This window comes from Oryza sativa, chromosome 8 (assembly GCF_034140825.1).
Source record: "Oryza sativa Japonica Group chromosome 8, ASM3414082v1".
Classification (NCBI taxonomy): domain Eukaryota; kingdom Viridiplantae; phylum Streptophyta; class Magnoliopsida; order Poales; family Poaceae; genus Oryza; species Oryza sativa.
Genome location: NC_089042.1, coordinates 5,881,286 through 5,895,786, shown reverse-complemented (window position 1 = coordinate 5,895,786; position 14,501 = coordinate 5,881,286). Strand labels below are relative to the sequence as shown.

The 14,501-nt window shown below is 42.8% G+C and overlaps 1 protein-coding gene across 3 annotated transcripts; it reads right to left on the bottom strand.

The window, feature by feature from the left end:
* Positions 1–1,075: 1,075 nt before the first annotated feature.
* Positions 1,076–4,703, bottom strand: LOC4344901 (cold-responsive protein kinase 1). 3 transcript variants are annotated; one of them, XM_015793132.3, is made up of 8 exons: positions 4,499–4,703; positions 3,362–3,460; positions 2,967–3,064; positions 2,760–2,866; positions 2,453–2,663; positions 2,135–2,372; positions 1,896–2,046; positions 1,076–1,787 (listed from the first exon to the last, which is right to left on the bottom strand). In XM_015793132.3, the coding sequence occupies exons 3-8, from the start codon at positions 3,022–3,024 to the stop codon at positions 1,443–1,445; spliced, it is 1,110 nt and encodes a 369-aa protein (XP_015648618.1). In that variant the 5' UTR covers positions 3,025–3,064; positions 3,362–3,460; positions 4,499–4,703; the 3' UTR covers positions 1,076–1,442. The 3 variants fall into 3 exon arrangements, with proteins under 3 accessions (XP_015648618.1, XP_015648617.1, XP_015648616.1); XM_015793131.3 differs by having other exon boundaries at positions 3,412–3,460; XM_015793130.3 differs by lacking the exon at positions 3,362–3,460.
* Between the last annotated feature and the right edge of the window lie 9,798 nt (positions 4,704–14,501).

The window sequence follows — 14,501 nt, the reverse complement described above, 5'->3', positions numbered from 1 at the left end:
TGACGTTTTGGACAAGATTGAGATTAAACTTTTATAACTTTGACCATCAATAACTTTAAAAATATTTAGTTTAAAGAAACTAGAAAAACATATATAGATTTGTCTTTCAAAACACTATAATAAAAATAAACATGTATTTATTTATTGTATATATTATAATAGAAAAATAAGGTCAAAGATATATCTTGTAGAGCGTGTCATTATCCAAAGCGTCAATTAAAATGAAACCGGAGGGAGTATAAAATATAAATTATTGAACACTGTTCCAATTCCAATTTTCCTAGGCTTGGGCTGGGCCAGGAAAAAGGCAGTGGGCCTCTGGCTGGAAAGCAAATTTTTTTTTAAAAAAAAAGGATGGATGGGCTGCTTGGCTTGGGAAAAGATTCAGCCCAAGAAGAAGAACAGGGAATTTAGAACTTTACAGAATTTCAGATTGGAGATTGATTTGGAATGTGCAATTGAATTCAATATTTGATCTGAGGATTGCGTTTAGAATCCTATATTTGGACTGTATATGGAGATAAAGATCCAGAAGAACACACAGAAAAAAGATTTTTTTTAATTACATATTTTGAATTTAAAGTTTCCGAAAAAGACAAAACTGTGTTAAATTGCTCTTCCAATTCGCGTCTCCTGCCTCATATATGCCCTGGCCTCTGGTTTGGTGGGTAGGGTCAAATTCCTCTCGAGAGGTCACACTTTTGACATTTCAATAATTCCTGAAAAGTCATCTTCTAGCACTGCAATGTGAAAGCTGTTTTACGTGCTATCCTTTTGCTTTGCTTTTTGTTTGTTAAACTACTTAGCATTGAAGGCCACATTTTGACTTATTTTAGTCTGTCTACACTCCTTTTTTTTTCCCCTTAAACGCTACTCCTTCGTCCAAAAAAAAAAAAAAACCCAACCTTGGTAAGGATGGGACGTAACCTATGACAACGAATCTGAACAAATTCGTTATCCTAGGTAATGTCCCATCCTCATCAAGATTGGACGGAGGGAGTACAAGTGAGAGCCAAAGTAGCACTGATGGAAAATGTTAGTCAATTCTGTTTCACATAATATAGCACATAGAAACTACTATGGGAAGCACCTGATGCCTGGTGCCACGAATATTACGCGCACACACGAGTGCGTTTTGACTAGTTATATTCCAGTACAGTACATGGCATTTGACTAGTTTACATATGATGAAAGAACAAAAGAACAAAAAAAAAAGAATAATGCAAAATCGCTATTGGCTGTGGCATTTCCATAGATATAGAAAAATGCCAAATTTTCACCACTGCGGCATCCATCAGCCCAGCACAAACCTCTCATCTTTTCAGATAAGGAAGATCAAATTACATCTCTGGCCTGTGCATCATAACAGCCTCTTTCTCTATCTAGCATAACAATTTACAAATGGAATAAGTTGGTTGATACAAAGTTCTTTTTTTTTCTTTTCATAGCGATGATCGTGTAGTCGTGTCTGATGATGTGGATGGGTCAGTGGTGGCAAAGGATCTCATCAGGAGAGACTGTGGATCAATTGGTCTCTGCTGGCTGCTACCTCTCAGGTCTCCCAGGTCACCAACAACAGAGGGCTTGGTGATCCTTTCTGTGTTGACATCCTTCTCTCCGGTCAGCATCTGGACGATGTTGATCATGTTGGGACGGAGTTTCATCGCATCTTGAGTGCATAGTAGTCCAACCTTCAAGAACCGGCATGCCTCCTCGACATCCACATCATCTTCTATATCTGCATCTATGATCTCCTCTAAATGCCCTTGCTCATAACATGTCCATGTCTGCAAGAGCACCGGCAAACCTTTACAGGTTAGTCTGGAGTCCGGACGTCAATGCATAAACATAATAATTGTCAGTATTCTTTAGTATGGTATTATGGTAGAGCTTACCCTCTCAAGCAGAAATTGTTCTTCATAAGGCAACCTAGAATTATAGTTGCATCTGCCGCTGACAATTTCCAAGATCAAAACACCGAAACTGTAGATATCTGACTTCTTAGTCACTTGTCCTCTGAGTGCATATTCAGGAGCTAGGTACCCTCTGATAAAATAAAAGGACAGAGTAAGACAACATGGGGAATATCTATGCAGGAATTTCCAAAAGACCCCCTAAACACAGTTAAACTTACATTGTTCCTGCAACTCGGGTGCTCACATGAGTCGCATTTGGTGGGAGGAGCCTGGCCAACCCAAAATCAGATATTTTGGGGGTCATATCCTTGTCGAGAAGAATATTGCTTGCCTTTATGTCCCGGTGTATTATGTGAGGACGAACTTCTTCGTGAAGAAATGCAAGCCCACGGGCAACACCTACAGTGATTTTGACACGAGCTCTCCAATTGAATTGGATGTTGCTACGGCCTGACCCTGCATTGCCATGTGAGTGAGGTTACTGTTAAAGAGTGTCTTGATTAAGCAAGGACAGACTAGGTAGACCAGTATGTTACCTAGTAGTGTATGTTGAAGGCTGTTGTTCTCAAGATAATTGTATACAAGGATCCTATGAGACCCTTCAGCACAGCAGCCGACTAACGTAATTAGGTTTTCATGCATCACATCGGAAATTGCTGTCAGTTCATTAATGAACTCACGGACGCCTTGCCTTGAAGTAGCAGAGAGCACCTTTACTGCAACTATTGTCCCATCTCTGAGCCTTCCCTGATCAACCAAAATGAATTTTAAGCAAGTGAGGTCGATGTAATATAGAATGGATATTAGACTTAGTTGAAGCGACCAAAGGCTTTGGTACATTACCCTGAACACAGAACCGAAGCCGCCCTCACCAATCTTGTTCGCCCCACTAAAATCATGTGTAGCTCTTCTCAGCTCATTGTAAGAAAAAATCCTGACCGCTTTTTCTCCTGAAACCGCCAGAAACAAGTTGCAAGTCAACAAATGTATCAGAATGAGGAGCATTCTGTATACAGAAGAGACTATAGAACTAAATGAAGACATGCCCACCTTGTTCACCTTCACTAGTTTGTTTTGTATCATTCCCAAACATAAAGCAGCAAGCCATTTTTGCAAATCAAACAGAGGAAGTGCCTTCTGCTGAATATCTGCAGAAGAAAGAGGAACATCAAAACGGTTTTTTTTTTTTTTGGTGATGAGGAACAACCAGTCAGAGACTCAGAGTTACTGTAATAAGTAGTCTCATGTCACAACCATTGTTGTGTAAACAAATATATGTCCGTTTACCAGTACCACTTGACCATGAAAACAAATTGGTTGACCACACAATAAGAAACTGGCATCAGCATTAGTAATATAAAATTCTTTAGTTAGTGAGTTCTACACTATCTAATCAACTTGCTGCATCACTAGTTTACTGCATTAAAGTATGTCCAGTGGAGTACAGGGAAAAAAACATAATGGTGAAACCAGTCAATGCAATTCATCGGCGCACCCAACCGACATCACACCACCAAGTGAAGGGTCAGACCCTCCTCCACACCCTGCGTGGCAGCCAAACAAAGGGAGCAATTTACAAATCAATTCCAGCAATTGCCACAGCTGGCAAAATTTATATCTATTTCAAAGTCAAAGGGGATTGGATCCAGTTGACAGGCACAAGGTGGGCACTCCTTCAGATCCATACCGAACAAATGTGTATATTTCTCATCAAAGCACACGTTGTACTAATCTGAATCTTATCAGACCCATATACCGAAAATACAGAGTGAGCTTTTCTGAAAGTTGCAGTTTCTTTCTTTTTCTCTTAACATTGCAAGAAGTACTCCATTCATTTCAGGCAATCACTCAATCAGGGGGAGAACACCGAGTTAAATGGTTCATACTTCCTGTTACTTATCCATTAATAACTCTGTACTAATCTGAATCTTATCAGACCCATGTACTGAAAATACAGAGTGAGTTTTTTTTTCTGAAAGTTACAGTTTTTTTTTCCTTAACATTGCAAGAATTACTCCCATTCGTTTCAGGCAATTACTCAATCAGGGGGTAAACACCGAGTTAAATGGTTCATACTGCATGCTACTAATCCACTAATCATGTTTCTAAGGTGAAAAATCATTTTATACATCCAGCATTCCAGCTCCTACGCAACTTGAGCGTTTGCAGAACAATCACCGACCAAAAATTCAGCAAAAATGGCAAAACAGCACACAATAATGATTCAAGAATCAAGATTACTTCAAACCCTTTTTTTCCCCCTGAGGCCGACAAATTCTGCGGAGAGAACCCAAGAAACGAAACCCCGACGGGAGGCGAATTCAATCCGAATCACAAAGCCAGGCAGCCTCAAACACAGATTCTCGAACAAACAGAGGACTGCATCAGCATCAATGGTGGTCGTCAGAGATCATCCCCGCAGCAACAAACAGAGAGACCCGCATTCTTCCACCGAGATGCTATATAAAAAGATTCGATCTCGAACCAACTAGGTCGCCCCTTTTCTCATCCCACTAACTAAAAATTCGCGGATGCCAAGAAATAGAAACCCAACCACACCCTCTCAAATCAAGAAGAATCACCTGGCGTCTCCGTCGGCGCGCCGCCCGCCACCACCCCTCTAATGCCGACGCTGCCCGCGCGGCGCACGCACTGGCTGCCTCAGCGGAGGAGGCAAGAGGAGGAGGAGGAGGAGGAGGTCGGCGAGAGGGCGTGGCGACGTTGGTGAGCTCCGCGAGTCATCCAGCTATAGTGGGGTACTGGGGTGTGGGTGTGTAGGCAATGGTTGACTTTTACTCCTCTGCCGGTCTCCTCCCCTATGAGTCTCTCTCTCTCTCTCTCTCTCTTTTGGATAGTGACTTTCTCTCTCTAGCAAATGGGAGCCCATCAGCAGTTGTAATCCGTAGTTCTTTTCGCTCGTACAAATTTTATCTCCATCTTTGTTAGCGCGTTTTTTAAATTGCTTAGCGCCCCTTTAAATTAAAGTATTTTATGTACGAATTTTATAGGATTCAGATTTTATAGAAATTTTTGCTATATGGTCATTTGATTAAAAGATTTAAGCTTTCCGAATCATATGAAATTTATCGATATCGTTTCCGTAAAATTAATATGATAATAATATTTTTACTGATGGTTACCCTTTTAAAATTTAGTTTTTCCAATTTATGTCTGCATGGCATTGGTAAATATGGAAATTTCCCAACCATTTTTGTCTGTTTTAAAAAATTATAAAATAATGATACCGTTTGTGACCATTTCCGACCGTTTTTACCCTAAAAATTCATATGAAATGGCTCATTGTATATAGATTTTAGAGAAAACTTAGTAAAAGCTTAAATCTCTTGGAAAATTTTCTTTGGATCTATCTCTCTCATACGCTTCCATGTGTGTTTTCCTATGTTTTTACAATTCTCTATTTTACACTTGGATTCCTATTCTGTGTTTTTTTCTATTACTCCATTTTTCCAATGCTATGATTCAAAGGAGCTCTTAATGGTACGGAAACATTTTAGATAGACGCTACTTCAAAAATATTAGATAAACTAATTTTTCAAGTTTAAAATAATTAAATTTAATTACTTATGTACTAATAGTTTTCTCGTTTTATGTACTAATAGTTTTCTCGTTTTATGTGTCTGTATTTAATCCTAATATTTAGTGTACTCAAACGGGCCTAATACTAGTGATAAAAAATGGTTGGATTAGGGTATTTTCGCGCGTGGCCGACGTGTAATTATCACGTGGCCATAGGGCAGATCACAGATGGTTGCTGCAAATTAAAACAAGAATAATGACAGTTAAGAAAATACGGGTATGATGAATGGGAGCATATAGTATTATAGGCTTCAGGTTGTTTGTCTTTTGTGGACTGTGATCGATGATAGGAGTAGTATTATACTGTATCCCATATTGCTGAACTTTTGTATGTGATCCATGTAGCACACAAGGGCAAATAGGAGGGTCGACAGTAACGTGGTCTCATGACTTCATTCCAAGTTGTTTTGTACTTTTGAAGATTTTAATCTCTTCGAAGTTGCAGAGGCCAAAACTTGTTGCATTTTTATATATAATTAACACCATTTATTTTTTTTGCTTTACGCAAGTTGCTGTTAAAACCTGTAATAAGTTTGGCCTGTAGAGGCTGGAGTGCTTCTTTGATGCGATCTTGTGTTTCGAAAAAATTGGTTTGGGGTTACACATATCTTATAGGTAAAAACTAGGTTATCTAGCTTTTTTTGGCAATACTCCCTCCGTTTTAGGTTATAAGACGTTTTGATTTGATCAAAGTCAAGTTTGACCACATTTATAGAAAAAAATAGCAATATTTTCGACACAAGATTAATTTATTATAAAAATATATCTAATTATTAATTTAATAAAACTAATTTGATAATGTAAATATTACTACATTTGTCTATAAACTTAGTTAAACTTGAAGTAATTTGATTTTGACTATCCTGTAACCTAAAACGAAGAGTGTATATTATAATACGTCCATTTGAAGTATGGACGATTATTTGAGAGGTTCTCACCGTATTGCAAGATTTATATCCACGAAATAAACAACTGTCCAAAATCCAAGAAGATATATGGGGACATTGTGATTCTAGAGGACTAGGGGCTTCTTTGGATCGAATGGCTTCCGCGTGCAATCCTAGCCTTGTCATTTTCTTTTTGGCGATTGTAAGAATTTGCCAATTTTAACATTCAACCAAAAGACAATTAATGAATAATTTGGCAATGTCAATTTTTCTTTACAAACCAAACAGATGTGGCATTATCAATCATTTTGGCGTGGCTGAGTTTGGTTACAAACCAAACAAGCCCTAGAATTAATTATCTTCTTTCATGTAAAGACTTTCTAAAGATCACTCATGTGTATATATATATACACAGTATATTTCTACTAGGTTCTGGCGTCCTGCCATCTTTCTCATGAGGTGATACATTCACTTATTCACCAATAGATCAATCATTTTATCATTTCCCCCTAATATAGGGAATGTGAAAATAAATATGCACATGCATCAACAGAGCGTAGTCATGTTGGGGCCCTGATTTCCCTCGTATTGAATTGTCCAACTGTCGGAGTCATAGAAGAAGTCATATAAGAAAATGACTGTAGAGAAAAAGAAAGTCTTCTCTCCTCACGTCCACCCTAGGATTTTCTTTTGAACGCATTATAATTTCTTCTGATTTTTTTAAAAATAAAACTAATTCATATGAAAATCCCAATCGAATTCTATAAAGTTATTGCGTTTGATTGAAGGCCTAAGATCATGTGAGTACAATTCCAGTCTTGAGATTGGGAATCACATCACTGGTGTAGCAGTGGCAGGGGACGCTGGCATGCACCCCACCAGCTTGGGTTCGACCCTTGTCGAGCGCGCTCACCAGGGGAAATATTTACCTCTCTTAAAATCATTGACTCAAGTTCTTCCTTGGGTCCAACCTTATTTTTTTTCACATCACTAGTGTACAAAACTGGGAATCACATACAAGATCTCTCCTTGACTCCTTTATTGGTCCATAGCAAAATTTAACTCTGTTTCTTTCTATCTCATTTTCTTTTCCCTCTTTTTATGAAAATTTTAGAAGGGAGCATTTTATCTTTCCTTGTTTAACGTTTATGATTGTACTTCACTTGTAATCATACACATGCGATGCACGTTATGGCAATATATGTTATGAAATATAAAACCGATGCAAGATATTTGAAAATCATATGCAAATCCACTACTTATTATCCAAAAGACTTTACAATACAAGTCATAATCGAAAGACTTACAAACTAATACAAACCATTGGAAAATCATGCTAGAAATCATATACAGTAACATTAACATTAAAATTTACATGTAGTTCCGGCGACTTGGGATAAATTCGGAAACCAATAGAAACCTAGTACTCCCTTCGTCTAGTTTTGATAGTCATATTTCATCTTGGCACGCAGACCAAGGATAAGTGATTCTACTTATCATCCTTTTAAACATGCTACTAGTCATTACTCGTAAACATGCGATTCATTAATATTTACATTTCTCGATGCCCATGTAGCCAATCTTGTGTGGAAGAAAGGAGAGTCACACATTAAATACAAGAAAGTCATTAAGATGATAAGTTGTTGGATTGAAATATGCCTATCAAAAATAAATTTTTCATATTTGGAAATATGACTATCAAAAGTAGATGGAGGGAGTATCAATTATTGCCTTTCGTTCTTCATTGCAAGACTAATTGAGGGGTTGATCTGATGGGCATGTGATTACGCACATCGCGAGCACGCGGTGAAAAAGACAAAACAGTGTACGTGCGATTGCAAATTTTCTCTCTTGCTTGGACCTTGAGCAGATTCGTAGTATTAGAATATATCACATTCGTAGTATTAGATTTGTAGGTTAGATTTTTATGGAATGGTGGGAGGATGTTTTCTCCTAGTCGGCATTTGAGCCCACGAACAGAGTGCGGGCAATCAAAAGAATTATAGACATAGACTTTATAGATAAAATATTTATACATAAAACTTTATACACCGATATTTTATACTTGCATAGAGACTTTTATACGTATAAACTTTGAATATACTAAATTCCCGTGTATAAATTTGTTAGCAGATATTCGGCAAAATGAAAATCAATACTAAAATAGTTCTTGAACCACACACTGAAACACTCCTAAAAATAATTAATTACCGTGGAGGGAATTGGATATAAAAAATGCAGAGGAATAGATAACAAACCTTAAACATGCTAAGAATAATTTATTCATGTATCCATCGAACATTGACGGCACCTTTGTCAGCTAACTCAGTTGGTGAGAATAGTGCCGCGACCACATCACCAGCTCTAAAGGGTCTTGATCATCATGACAGCATAAATCTCTACTACTAAAAGACAACATAAAAACATTAACCGCCACAATAATTTGACAATATGCCTAATTACAAAGCTTAGTCCTAGATGGGTCTAAGCTTTTGCGTTGTCAATTCCAATGCCTTTGTCGTAGCCTAGCTAGTTACTCCCTCCGTTTCATAATATAAATCATTCTAGCATTTTCCACATTTATATTGAAGTTAATGAATATAGATAGATATCTATCTATATTCATTAACTTCAATATAAATGTGGAAAATGCTAGAATGACTTACATTGTGAAACGGAGAAAGTACGTGATTGATTCCTCTTTCCGTTTCTAAGAATGTCACGGAACAAACAATAAATATTGATACGTAAAGACAATAAGAACACTGAAATTAGTATAACTAGTTGATACCCCGTGCTTTGCCGCGGGATATGTAGGTGAATACATTTTATATATTATAGAAATGTGTGGAGATTATGGATATCCCATATCTACACGGCGATACTATTTGGGCTGGACATAGGATACCGAATATGTATAGAATATCTTATTTGTATCTCGGGTTTGTTTCTTAACTTGTACAACAAGGAAACACCTTGAGACTTAGTTGGTTACGACTGTATTTTGTCTGTGTTTGCATATTCCGTTAGGGATATGTATTCTCTTTTGTAATACGGACTCCTTCCCATATATATAAGGGGGGTCTAGGTGCCTCTAGGGGCAGGGGTTGAATTTTCTCCAAATCATACAATCAATAACACACTCGGCGGATTCATCCCCGGACAGGAGTAGGGTATTACTTCTTTTATAAGAAGGCCTGAACCTGTATAAATCCTTTGTCTCCAAACCCATACACTTTCCTAGCTTGATAGCCACCCCCTTTTATTATTGTCGAAATCTAGTTTCGACAGTTGGCGCGCCAGGTAGGGGTTGCGTCAAGCTTTTCGCCGATCAGTGCAATGGGTTCCGTCTCCGGCATCGACGACCTCGTCTTCCCTCCCGGGCAGACGTTTCGGTTCGGCAGCCTCGACTTCATCACCAACAACTTCGGCAAGATTTCTCTCCTCGACTCGGAATCAGACCAGTCGGGAGAGAACCGGATTTCGGTCCCGTTTGGATTCCCGAACGCGGCTGAAAGCTACTTCAAGACCATCTCAACCGAGCCGGCTTCAAACCACTCGGCCGAGATCGCATCTTCTCCAACGACACCAGATCAAGATGATGGGGCTTACCCACCAGTCCTGATGAAGCTCCCCGACGATTTAGCGGCCGTCTCCACCATGACAGCGTCTTCATCCCGTAGGCCTAGGCGGAAGTCGGCTTCAACACCGATTTCGCCTAGCTTCAGGGAAGTCGGCGTCATCCTCCAACCACTCGGCACGGTTTCGACGGATCAGCTGGATGACTACAACAGCTCTCCCACCGTCGACTCACGTCCTACTGACATTGTGGAGTACGACGAATTTAGTTCTCGCTACAACGACTTCGACGACTTCGACGACTTCGACGGAAGCCTAGATGACAACTACACCCCTCTCTACTTTGGCGTTTTCATGGCCAATAATGAGACGGAGGAGCAACGCCAAGCCCGGGAGACCGAAGAACGTCGCCGACTGGAGGAGGAGCATCAAGCACAAGAACAAGAACGGCTACGGTGTGAGCAGCAGGACCGTGAGCGGACCGCGAAGGAGGCTGAGGATCGACGTCAGCGAGCTTTGGAAGCAGGGCGCCGAGTGCGTGATCTCATCGGCCAGCAAGATGTCGAAGGGACACCGGTCTTCCGCACCCCTCAACAGAATGCGGTTGCCGCGATCACCCTTCTCGACACCCTCCTCAACCAAAACGAGCTCAATCGATCCGACCACGTCGTCAACATCTTGAACCAGACTAAGACCATGATTGCGGCTTCGGTCCTAGTTAACTCCGAAAGCGTCCACACGCCGACTGGCAGCCGAGTTCCCCACTTCCGATCTCATGACTACCGTCATCCAAGCCTCAGCATCACCGCCGCAGGATCCAACCGCAGGAGCAGGGGTCACGACGAGCGGTCTGTTCACTCACCTCCCGACCTTCATAGGGAGCGCCGAGTGGAACGGCCTCGCTCACCACCTCGTCGCCGCCCCATCGATCTTCGCGACACAATCATACAGCGCCGAGCAGCTCGAGGCTACCATCACTCGCCGGACCGCCACGACGACGACCTTGACGGAGTAGCAGCCTTCACCGACGACCTGCGTCGAGTGGATTGGCCAGCCGGCTTCAAGCCGACTGGAATAGAGAAGTACGACGGTACCACTAACCCCGAATCGTGGCTTACCGTCTACGGTCTCGCAATCCGCGCAGCAGGAGGAGACAGCAAAGCCATGGCGAACTATTTACCAGTGGCTTTAGCGGATTCCGCCCGATCTTGGCTCCATGGATTGCCCCGTGGTACAATTGGATCTTGGGCCGAACTACGCGACCACTTCATCGCCAACTTCCAAGGTACCTTCGAGCGTCCCGGCACACAATACGACCTCTACAACGTTATTCAGAAGTCCGGAGAATCCCTTCGAGATTACATCCGGCGATTTTCTGAACAACGTAACAAGATCTCCGACATCACCGACGACGTTATCATCGCCGCGTTTACCAAAGGGATTCGCCACGAAGAATTGGTCGGCAAGTTCGGGCGTAAGCCCCCCAGGACAGTCAAGCTTATGTTTGAAAAAGCCAACGAGTACGCCAAAGCTGAAGACGCCGTCACCGCATCAAAGCAGTTGGGTCCCAGTTGGAAGCAAAACAAGGGTACGCCGGCTACGGGAGGAGGTGGAAGTAACAATCATAAGGACCGCAAGCGTAAGCCTGCGGAACTTGTTGCAACCGCCAGTCACTCTTCTCGACAGCGTTCGCGCGTCAACACGTTCGACAAGATCATGAACTCCCAATGCCCGCACCATCCTAACTCCAACCACGTGGCCAAAGATTGTTTCGTCTACAAGCAATTCGCGGATCAATACACCAAGACTGCACGGAAGAACTCTGACGAAGAACAAAGCACGTCGAGGAAGAAGGACGACGGCGACACCCCGGCAGGTTTTCAAGATCACCGCAAGGAGCTCAATCATATCTTCGGCGGCCCCCTGGCTTACGAGTCTAAACGGAAGCAGAAGTTGACTGAACGGGAGATCAATGCTGTTCAGCCCGACACGCCCCAATATCTTCGATGGTCAGAGATCGCAATCAAGTTTGACCGCTCGGATCATCCTGACCGAGTGGTCCACCCGGGGCGGTACCCCCTGGTACTAGACCCAGTGGTCCGTAATGTCAAGCTTCGCAGAACCCTCATCGACGGTGGCAGTGCACTCAATATCCTCTTCGCCAAGACCCTGGATGATATGCAGATCCCTCGCTCCGAGTTAAAACCAAGCAATGCGCCTTTTCACGGAGTGATTCCAGGATTATCCGCAACTCCACTCGGCCAGATCACCCTCCCGGTCACTTTTGGCACGCGGGAAAACTTTCGCACAGAGAATATCAGCTTTGAAGTCGCCGACTTCGAGACAGCATACCATGCCATACTCGGACGCCCGGCGTTAGCCAAGTTCATGGCCGTCCCGCACTACACTTACATGATGATGAAGATGCCTGGTCCCCGAGGAGTCCTATCCCTACGGAGTGACATCAAGCAAGCCGTCACATGCGACAAGGAGAGTTGCGACATGGCTCAAACCCGCGAGATGACGTCTGCCCGAGAGGATATCCGACTGGCTGCAGCCACGGCGAGCGAAGGAGAAATACCTGCTACCAAGACTTCAAAAAGTGGAGAAAGCGAAGCCAAGACTAAGAAGATTCCCCTAGATCCCTCTGATCCTACTAAAACTGCTGTAATAGGCGCCGAGTTAGATTGTAAATAGGAAAGCGCGCTCATCACCTTTCTTCAGAACAATAAAGATATCTTTGCATGGAAACCATCTGATATGCCCGGTATTCCTAGAGAGGTGATTGAGCATTCCTTACATGTCAAAGAAGATGCCAAGCCTATCAAACAACGACTCCGCCGATTTGCACAAGACAGGAAAGACGCGATCAAGGAGGAATTAACCAAGCTGTTAGCAGCAGGCTTCATCAAAGAAGTCCTTCATCCCGACTGGCTGGCAAACCCGGTTCTAGTTCGGAAGAAAACAGGGCAATGGCGCATGTGTGTTGATTATACTGACCTCAACAAGTCCTGTCCTAAAGATCCTTTTGGGTTGCCTCGCATTGACCAGGTAGTCGACTCGACCGCCGGCTGTGAGCTTCTCAGTTTATTGGATTGCTACTCGGGGTATCATCAGATCCGACTGAAGGAATCCGACTGCTTGAAGACTTCATTCATCACGCCTTTTGGGGCATACTGCTACGTCACCATGCCGTTCGGACTAAAAAACGCAGGAGCAACTTATCAACGTATGATCCAAAGATGCTTCTCAACGCAGATCGACCGCAACGTTGAAGCCTATGTGGATGATGTAGTCGTCAAGACCAAGCAAAAGGATGATTTGATCTCGGATCTAGAAGAAACCTTTGCGAGCATCCGTGCTTTCAGGATGAAATTGAATCCTGAAAAGTGCACCTTCGGAGTACCGTCAGGGAAGCTGCTTGGCTTTATGGTGTCTCATAGGGGCATCCAAGCCAACCCGGAGAAAGTTACTGCTATCCTCAACATGAAACCGCCAAGTACCCAGAAAGATGTTCAGAAGCTGACTGGATGCATGGCGGCGCTCAGCCGATTTGTTTCACGACTTGGCGAGCGGGGGATACCCTTCTTTAAGCTGCTGAAGAAAACAGATAACTTCCAGTGGGGACCCGAAGCACAGAAGGCCTTCGAAGATTTTAAGAAACTCCTCACCGAGCCACCAATCTTAGCCTCACCACACCCGCAGGAGCCGTTGTTGCTGTATGTATCAGCCACCTCCCAGGTTGTGAGCACAGTCTTGGTCGTTGAACGCGAGGAAGAAGGCCATGTCCAAAAAGTCCAACGACCGATTTATTTTGTCAGCGAGGTCCTAACCGACTCCAAAACGAGGTACCCTCAGGTTCAGAAGCTGTTATATGGTATTCTAATTACTACCAGGAAGCTATCTCACTACTTTCAAGGTCACTCGGTAACGGTGGTCACATCTTTGCCACTCGGTGATATACTGCACAACCGTGAAGCAAACGGACGCATTGCTAAGTGGGCTTTGGAGTTGATGTCTTTGGACATATCATTCAAGCCCCGAATTTCAATCAAGTCCCAAGCGTTAGCTGATTTTGTCGCCGAATGGACCGAGTGCCAGGAAGATACCCCCGCGGAGAACATGGAGCACTGGACCATGCATTTTGACGGATCCAAACGACTTTCGGGCACTGGAGCAGGAGTGGTTTTGATTTCCCCAACTGGAGAAAGATTGAGCTACGTGCTTTGGATACATTTTTCGGCGTCCCACAACGTCGCCGAGTATGAGGCCCTCCTTCATGGACTGCGGATCGCAATTTCCCTAGGGATAAAGCGTCTAATAGTTCGAGGCGATTCACAGCTGGTTGTCAACCAAGTTATGAAAGAGTGGTCCTGCCTTGATGACAATATGATGGCATATCGACAAGAGGTACGCAAGTTGGAAGACAAGTTCGATGGACTCGAGCTCAGTCACGTTCTTCGAAACAACAATGAAGCCGCCGACAGACTTGCCAACTTTGGGTCCAAGCGTGAGGCGGCAC